Source organism: Drosophila novamexicana, unplaced genomic scaffold, assembly GCF_003285875.2.
Source record: "Drosophila novamexicana strain 15010-1031.04,08,12 unplaced genomic scaffold, DnovRS2.1 tig00000009-arrow-pilon, whole genome shotgun sequence".
Taxonomy (NCBI): Eukaryota; Metazoa; Arthropoda; class Insecta; order Diptera; family Drosophilidae; genus Drosophila; species Drosophila novamexicana.
The window spans coordinates 515502-524603 of record NW_020824766.1 but is presented as its reverse complement, the minus strand read 5'-3'; the positions used below and the strand labels follow the sequence as shown (position 1 = coordinate 524603).

Sequence of the window (9102 nt, the reverse complement as noted above, 5' to 3'; positions counted from 1 at the left end):
TTACGGTAATTTAGTTGCCTGAATTTGCTGGAATTTCAAAATACAATTTGGGCGATATATCTAATGGGTTTCTTATACTATTGAGCACTTATACTACGCTTATCCCAACTATTGTACATAGGCAACTATTAACTGACTTTCGTTATAGACTATATACAGATCTAACGCCAGAATTTATTTTAGACATCGCATCCGAGTGCAGCTGATATTGAAGATTGTGCGATTGGAGGTGTAATAAAGTTTTCAATTTGAAACCAATCTCTAGTACGGCCAGCTCGTTGGTACCATTGGCCGTCCAAACAGCTGCAAATGGAGGAGATCCCTGATTAAGGTATGCTTTAGACGGATAATTATTTGGTAGTCCGTACATATCTTGTTGCTTTTTGCACGTATATTGACCACAGCGCCGCAGATTTCGCTAGCATATTCAAAGGACTCGCCCACCATCATTAACAAAATATCCAGCCAGATGCGATCGAGCGCATATTTGGAGCTCTTGCCGACAGTAAAAAGCCAGCGGCCGCCCTTGATGTTTGACTCGTCCTCCCACATGGGCCTGAAAGACAAACAAGAGTATTATCAGTTTGGATTGGATTGATCAGGTATTACCAAGATTAGCTTACTGTATACCCTGTTTGAACATGTAATAGTCGCTGCCAATTTTGAGCTCCGACGGTGTTTTGATGGTATAGTAGAGGCTGAAAGGCAGATGAGATTTAATATTTTGAATAAGTTGTCAGACTGGGGGGACTTACCCCCAAAAGGTTTCGATGCTATCGATTTGTGTGATTTCATTGAGCATATCCTTCCAGTGCTTGGTGCGATCATTTTCGAGATACCACAATGTCCAGACATGCTCTAGCGGATGTTTATACTCGATTTTATAGGTTTGTTCGTTCTGCTCCTCGGGCACACTTTCCAGCTCATGCTCCCGTTCATTTAGCAGCTCCTGCTTCTCAATGTGGGCAGACTGCTCCAAGCGACTCTGCAGAAACTTATTTGGCTCAAAGACCGATGACTCAAATGTTTGCATTTGGGCGCTGGCCATGCTTGGGATACCCTGTAAATCCTTAATAGGTGGGCAAATATTTAGCGATAAGTATGTTAGCGTTGAGTGCGTTTGCCGGAATATTGCGGAAAATACCGAAAAGTTTTGAGCGAAACGTTACGTGCCGAAACGAGGAATTCTAACGATAGAATGAAAGCAGATAGTGAGCAAAAAGATATGACAGGAAATGCTAAGTCAATGTCATCCATAACATTCGCAATACTCAAGGCCTGCTGCGATACAAAATCAAAATGCCTCAAGACTGAATCACAAATGAGAATAAAGTGTTGGCGGCAGGCCGAAGAGTAAATACTCTGTCTGGCACATGGAAAATGTGTGGCATACAAATAGAATTTTCATGAACTTGTATTGTATTCCTTTTAAAGCTAAGTGACATGGGACTTAAAAGCATTTGCTGAGGCCATGAGGCATATAAATACTGGCCGAGTGTTGGAATTGGGTTGGAAGAGACTTTATTGATTCACCTGCTGTTGCTAAAACTGATGTTCAAGCAGGCGAATCGATATATATGGGGCTGACACGGAAGGCTCTATCAAGCCTATTCCAAATCTCGTTGCAATTCTCAGAATTCTTTATGGTGTCTTTGCAATTTTTTGTTTAACGAGTCTTCTACAGTATGCATTATCTAATTAAATTAAATTAAATCATATTTTACCAAATCTCTAGTAAAATGTTGATAACTAAAACCGCTGAATAATAAAATATGACAAATCTATTAAATCTCTCGAAGTTCTGTGACAGAAAGACTTGCAAAGCAACCGTCTCTAAGAACTCTACTGAATTCTTGATTTCAGGTACTTAGTTTTTTTTTTTACAAATGAACATTATATATATAAACTTATTTGTTTGGCTTTTGAGCTCTCATCATTCAACATGCCATAGAACTAAATATTTTTTTATAATTCTAAAGTATGTTGAATGTTTATATTCAATATTGATATTAATACAATAATAATATGAAGACAGCTTGTGATTCAGATCAGAATCAGAGATCATAAATGGTTATATATCTGATCTATTTAAAATCGAAATAATATATGCTGCAGCCGCTGAAATGCTGTAAGGTCAGAATATTTGATCGGATTTCACGCTTTTCTTTTCCATTTTCTACACACATTGTAAATGTACATTTATTTTTCTGTAGCTGCAAAATCATATAAATACTGCGAAACTTAGTTTGTAACTATACAAATAATTAAATGTAGAAATGCGGCGTATTCGATAAGAAACTGAAACTAAATACATATACATAATTAAAATAATATCATATACATAACGTACGTAAATCAAAAATTTGAAATTTAATTTAAGGAACGGCTAACAACTAAACGAAAGAGAGAGAGAGAGAGAGGCACTAGCGAGTAGAAGAACATAAAAACTAAAAAAAAACTTAATTGAAATGGAGCGAGAAATGCCACTGGGGTGGGTTTTGGGCATCGGTGCGAGAATGGGCTCAGCCTAGACCCAGAGCACAGCGGCTGCATCCTCGTTGGAGAGCGTGGAGAAGCGCTGATAGCGATTGGCATTCCGATAGGTTTTCGCTGGCGATTGCGTCTGGCAGCTGGCCGCGAGCTGTGGTTGCAGCGGTTGCAGCGGCACGCCCACCACATTCAGCGCCGACTTCAGCGTCGAGTTGCGGCTCTCTGTGGAGAGCGAGAGGCGGCAATTGTTGCCGCCAATCAAGGTGGAGCTGAGCGGCAGACCCACATCATGGAACGAGCTGATGGAGCTGAAGCCGCTCTCATCCTCCGTGCTGGAGCCATTATTATTGCAGTTGCTGCTCGCAGCTGGCTTGCTCTGCTTATTATCATTGTTGTTGTTGTTATTGTTGGCGGTATGCTCCTCATCGGTTTCGATTTTGGATGAGGACGAGGCCGTCGAGGAGATGGTGGAATGCACAGAGCTATCGGTGGAGCTGCGCAGCGACAAACGCGAATCACGCATCTGGTTGGCGCGTAAAAACAGCATCTCAGCGCTGCTGGCGGCGACGGTGGCGGCGTTGTTGGCATTGCTGCCGTTGTCCAGATCGCCGTTGCACTTGACAGCCGGCGGATGGTTGGCCGTCACATCCAGGCCGGTCGAATTGTGCAGCGGCGCGGGCGCGGGTGCAGCTGCGAGCAGCGTCAACACTGAGCTGGTTTTCTGATTCTTGCAGAGACGCTGGCCGCCGGCCAAGGAGACCATCGAATGACGCGGCTGCGTGAGATCCGGCTGCTGCCCAGACATGTGCAGCAGATTGCGTATGGTGCGCGCCAGGCGAAAGGCCTCCTGGTTGAGCTTCTCCTCGGCTGCCTCTGGCGAGGAGAGACGCGACTTGCAGCCGCCCAACTTCTTGGGCGAGCGTCGCCTGAGAGAGAGAGAGAGAGCGAGAGTCAGGGGGAGAGTTATTAATATACACGCAGACACTTACCAGGTGAAGTCCTTGAAGGCATTGTAGCTGCCCGCTGGCGCAATGCTCTCGTAGCTGTGCTCCTCGTTCATGGTCAGCATCGATTTGTTTAGCATCAGATTCGTGCTGCTGCGCGCGCGCAAATACGAGGCGGAGCTGTTGCACGAGGCGACGGAGCCGGCGCAGCTATTGCCGCCAGCTGCCAGCTCCGGGCAGCCATTGGGATCGCTCTGCACGCCGTGCACATGATGCAGACTCTTCGAGCGTGAGATTTGCTCGCCCAGGCCGCCGCCCAAGCTGTGGCGATTCGCTTGCTGCTGCCGTTGCTGCAACTGTTGCTGCTGCTGTTGCAACTGTTGTTGTTGTTGTTGCTGCTGTTGATAGCGCTCGAAGAAGCGCGCGACTTCCTCCATTACAGCTCGATACATTTCACAATTGGTTTCTGTCTGTTGAGAAAGTCAAAGAAAACTTAGTTCGGTAAAATGACAAATTCGATTGGGTTCTGTCCGCGTTTGAGACTGTCCGCATTTATGTCAGTTTTTCATGGCAACAAACCCGAGAAAAATATTATTATGAATTAGACTTGCGGCTCGCACCCAGGTCTAGCCTTTGGGTGCGGTTCGTGTAGCTGATTTTCACATACATAGACCTAGACTTTTCGTGTGAGCCTAGGTTTAACAAGGCTTTTTTTAATTTGATTATAATTAATGTAATTAAATGTGCTTTAAGATTTTTATGCTGCAAAAATTATTTGAAATATTCAACAGCATGTTAGTCATTCTCTTAAGTTGAATAACTGAATGTTGCTGTCTTCTATGCGATTCTCAAGTACTCAAGCAAGTCAGATGTATAAATCAATAATATTAAAGAGCTGTCTCTGTCATTCTCTCTTTTTTCCTTTCATTATTGTCCACTTGCCTATTTTCCTTTCAAGCTTTCTTTCTTTTCTGATACTTCTCAAAAAATAATATATAAGTTGACTATTCAATTCATGAGAATCGCCTAGAAAGGCGATGTATGTAAGTAAATACGAATCGTTCAAATTCACGTACGAATATATAAATTATTTCAAGGCACATTACGTAATGATGGCAAATTGAGGTTTAAGTATAAACGTGTTAGGTCTTTAATTTCGATTGTATAATCTTTGCCCCGTCTAGTATTCTTTATAGATGTCTGTTCTGTTCCGTCTGTCCCTACCTTTGTCTGCCGTATATAATTTTACGCTTCGCCTGTTCCTATTTGAAATTCATTTGCAGCAATTTGTTATGTTAATTATCTTAGGTAATTTTGCATGCAAATTTTGTTGGACAGTTGTTCAATTTCGGCTTTGTTTTCTTATTTTCCGCTCTATCTAAACGTTTCTGGGGTTCGAAATTCTGTAAATGTTGGGCTTCTACAAAAGTGGAATGTGTTTCATCTGAGATGGTTTTTTTATTTTCTATTATGTCGCACTCATAGCTCGAGATTATTTGACGACATTCTTTGACTTTTCTTTGCTTTTCGTCCACTTTTCTTTTACCTTTCTCCCGTGCAAGGTCGTTGCCACATTGAACTCGTCATTTATTTATGATATTTGATTTCAATCAATAAACAGTTTATGCTTTGATTATGTTAATTTGTTTATCAAACATTTTCCATCGTCGACTTGTGATGCCGTTGCATTTGTGGAGCAGTCGTCGCTCTTTGCTCCAGAGTCCAATCCCACTCAACCTCCCCCCTGCCACTGTTAAGCGACTTTCACTTGGACGACATTTTGATTTAACTTAATACTAAGTCTGACTAACATTTCAGCCCAACTCGACTTAAACGCGGTCTGTGTGCCACGTTGCAAGCATAGAAATTGCCGTCTTTAGGCCAAATTGTTGTTGGCCCACAAATTTGCCTGCCTAATTAACGTGCAGCGTGCCTCGAGGCGTTGCCAAATTGGCTAGTCAAAGTGTTAAGATGCCACCTGGCCCAAAAAGGCTGCCACTGCCACACCCACTTCTTGCTGCTGCAGCGGCTGCAATCGCCAAGTTGGCCAAAAAGAGTTTCACATGACGCCCAAATGAGACACACAAATAAAAAATAAATAAATAAAAAAACAACCAAATGTTGGCAATGCAATTTGGCAGCAACGTTTTGAGCCAATGTTGTTGTTGTTGTTGTTGTTGTTTTTGGCCAGCCTGCTGATTACGTAAGCTACAAAATGTTTGCTGCGGTCTTTCAAATAGTTGCCAATGTTTTTGTTGTTGTTGTTCGTTTTTCCGTTTGGCAGCAGCAGCAGCAGCTGCCATTTAAAGTTTTCCTGCTGCGTGTTTATTGGATTGAAGATGGGAATTACGAGTGCACCCATCCCCTCCACCCCTTACACACACACATGTCAGTGTAAGATTTATGCGATTATAAGAAACAACAGGTTTAAGCGAGGCGTTAAGCATTAAATACGCTTTCAAATATATTAATTATATTATTTCTTGGCCATATTTATATGTTACATATACATTACATATCTTTAAATATACGCTGTAATATATATATATATTACATATATGTGCTCGCATAGAGGTGGAAGAGGCGATTAAATGTCAACTCTATAAATAATCGTTTCTGATCCATTTTGATATAAGATATAGTAGTTAGATTTAAGACAGGATATTGCCTTGTTGTAGACATTTGCCTTAGAGTGAAGCTCGAAATATGGAATTTGATTAACATAACATTTAAGAACATAATACTTTTCCATGATAGAACCTAATTTCCTATTCCAGCTATATGCTATAGTGTTCCGATGTGGCTAGGATTTTGCATATTTGTAGAGAACCTTGAGAGAAACTTATTTATGCAGAGTTTGGTCAAGATATTTTGCAAAACAAAACAGTTGTTCATACAAGAACCTAGCTTTCGATCAATATGATATAGTCATCTGATCCGAATGGTTTCGACATATGTACTGCCTGGAATAGAAAGACGGATCTGTGCAAAGTTCGAAGAACATAGCTTTAATGTTGAGAGACTATTTCATATAGAAACAGACAGATGGACAGACGGACTTTATGACTATATCAACTCGGCTGTTGATGCTGATCCAGAATATATATACTATATGGGGTCAGAGATATCTTCTTCCATGCTAAACAAGCTATCACTGAGATATAATCGCAAATTGAAAAGTTGCAGCATAAAGGAAGCCAATTTGTAACCAATTTTCGTTATGTTATAGTCATTCGATGCGAGTGTTGCCAAGTTATTTGGCAATAAAATCCAGCAGCTGCAGCAAGTTGCAACAGCTTAAAACTTAGCATAGGCAAATTTAGATTGATGAGCTATGCGGAATTTATGTGAAAGTCTTGTTGTTGTTGTTGTTATTGTTGTTGTTGCATTTATGCCTTGTTTAATTCATTAAAGCGCATTTGCTTGGCCAAGTTTGTCAGAGCTAAAACATATTGAGTTTGGGCCAGATTCGTGGTGGATCTTGTCCATTTTCTATTCACAATTTTGGTTCATTAAAAACCCATCTAGAGTTGCGCCAGCATCCGCTCACACACACACACACACACATAAGTTCCTGCCTTCAATCAATCGACGCCATCAATCAAAACGGGCTCAGGCTGTGCGTCTCATGTCTGGGACTTGGCTCTGGTCGCAGCCCACGCTCATGATTTGTTTGTTGTTTAATGAAGTTGTAGTTGTTGTTATTGTTGTTGTTGTTGTAGTTGTTGCTTTTTTGCCGGTTGCTGCTGCTGCTGCTGACCGCCTTTGGCTGCTGTGTAACCCAGTTTTTCTGGCTTGGCTAAGTTTTCCGGCGGCATTCCAGCTTGAGAGAAGTGTGGAAAATATTTATCACTGATTAGATTGCAATTTTCTGCCGCCTCGTCGACGGCTTTCCACGCGTAGCCAGCTTCATTGAGGCGCATTTAAAGCGCATTAAATCAAAATGAAAGCGTAAATATTTTGCCATTGTTGTTGTTGCTGTTGCTGTTGTTGCAACTTGATGAATTATAGAATCTGAAATCAGTTTGTTGATTGAAAGTGTTGCAATGTGTGTAAACACATCAGATGCCGCGCGTCTCTTGCCATATATGAGAAAGTTGAAGGTCAGCACGGTTCAAATATGGCTTGGAAATTGAAAAGCATGGCAAGAAGAAGAAGCAGAAAAAGAAGAAGAGTATTGAGCACAAGCTGCGCTTAGACATTAACCAGGTTAGTTAACTGCCAACAAGTCAGCGACCCAAATACTTTACGACTTGCTATTTTCCAAACATAAAGCTGATCAATTAGACGCGCCCCTTGGGTGGCAATTCCAAGTCTCAGATTATGGCTAGAAATTGAATTTCTTGTGATTAACATTTCGGCTTCTGAATTCTGACTGGAAAAGCCGTTTCAGAATCTCGCATTACAATTGTATTTATAAAAGTATTATTATATGTCTAAAAGAAAAGATAAAACTTCTTTTATATATGTGTTGTCAGACTCCTTTAAGGGATTCCAGATTGTGGCACGAGACATTTATCTTATTGATTATTTTTTATGTTTTTATGTAAATACTTGCTAGAAATATTCTAAAAACATTTCCTAGTCTTACAATTTTCCTACTCTAGCTATAAAACATTAACCCTCAGCTAATATTCCTTTTGCTTATTTCCAATCACTTTTTTACCATTTCCAATTTAACTTTTGGCTGTTAGTTTAAATATTCAGTTCTTCGTAAATTTGTCTATTACCATTTCCAATTTCCCTTTAGCATTTCCTCTTTCTCTATTGCTTTACAGTTCCCGTCAGGTCATGCACAGTTCATTCGTCAATAATTTCTAGTTGGCATCTTTGTTCAGAATCTTGAACATTTCTATCTGATTGCACGCACAGTGGGCTGGCATTTATATGCCTTGCCAACAGCAGTCAATAAAAGATAAAACTGCGCCAAGAATCTATTGTTTGAGGAAATATAAAATTAATGCCGCAAAAGTTTCAAGCCATTGAGGAAATGGCCAAAAGACAATGAGACGCCGAACAGAACAGAATGGAGGAGAATAGAATCAAATGGTATATGGCATGGAGCCGAGGTGAGCTGAGTTGGCAACTTGACGACCACCGGGCTCTATAATTAAGCGTTAAAAAGAATGTGCCGCCTAATTGTGGATGTGGCTGGACGTCGCCCTGGCAGTCCAGCTGTCCGTAACCGGAGCCGGACAACACACAACAAGACGAAGAAGAAGAAGAAGCGAGACGCTTAAATGAAATGAAATAAAAGAAAAGAAAAACAAATCAAGGAAATGATACAAAATGAGATACAAAGAAAACAGAACAAAACAAAGGCCACTTAACACGGCGCTGAAATCACAAAGGAATAAGGGGCGGGTGAGGGGGAGGTGTGCGGCCATGACAACGTCTCTCTCTCTCTATCTCCCTCACTCCCCCCCCCTCGCTCTCTCTCTCTCTGGTAATTATGAGTGTATTAGGCGTGAGAACACAAGCTGCCCAGAACGAAGACAATGCAGAGAATGAGAGGCAGAGACAAGTCAGGCGAACAGGTTGAAGTTGAAGGTATTTGGAGCACCTGGCAGGGCAGAGAGGGGTTGGGGGTGGGGGAGGCAAACACAGCCTTTGCATAGTTAAGCATATAAAGTGAGCGTTGAAGTCACGTTTTGTGTGTCGAGTCTGG

At 41.4% G+C, this 9102-nt stretch overlaps 2 protein-coding genes across 3 annotated transcripts in view; both read right to left on the bottom strand.

Annotated features, from left to right (window-relative positions):
- LOC115770520 (eukaryotic translation initiation factor 4E1) lies at positions 1 to 1215 on the bottom strand. Of its 2 annotated transcripts, XM_030715823.1 has the most exons (4): positions 756 to 1213; positions 624 to 698; positions 369 to 556; positions 1 to 303 (listed from the first exon to the last, which is right to left on the bottom strand). In XM_030715823.1, exons 1-4 carry the CDS (start codon positions 1046 to 1048, stop codon positions 143 to 145), a joined length of 717 nt encoding a protein of 238 aa, XP_030571683.1. In that variant the 5' UTR covers positions 1049 to 1213; the 3' UTR covers positions 1 to 142. The 2 variants fall into 2 exon arrangements, with proteins under 2 accessions (XP_030571683.1, XP_030571690.1); XM_030715830.1 differs by lacking the exon at positions 1 to 303 and having other exon boundaries at positions 375 to 556; positions 631 to 698; positions 756 to 1215.
- A 1186-nt stretch (positions 1216 to 2401) lies between these two features.
- Positions 2402 to 9102, bottom strand: part of LOC115770477 (putative uncharacterized protein DDB_G0271606) — a 35660-nt gene continuing 28959 nt past the window's right edge. The window contains exons 3-4 of the mRNA XM_030715765.1: positions 3480 to 3904; positions 2402 to 3416 (exon numbers count right to left, since the gene is read on the bottom strand). Of these exons, the coding sequence (XP_030571625.1) occupies positions 2528 to 3416; positions 3480 to 3904 (1314 nt within the window). The 3' untranslated portion in view covers positions 2402 to 2527. The remainder of the gene's footprint in view (positions 3417 to 3479; positions 3905 to 9102) is intronic.

Bases quoted from the DNA above. Each gene is read 5' to 3' on its own strand.
- LOC115770520 (XM_030715823.1), bottom strand. From the start codon at position 1,048: ATGGCCAGCGCCCAAATGCAAACATTTGAGTCATCGGTCTTTGAGCCA. The intron at 557-623 runs GTAAGCTAATCT...TTTGTCTTTCAG, and splicing joins ATGTTCAAACAGGGTATACA to GCCCATGTGGGAGGACGAGT. The intron at 304-368 runs GTACGGACTACC...CTCCATTTGCAG, and splicing joins TGCAAAAAGCAACAAGATAT to CTGTTTGGACGGCCAATGGT.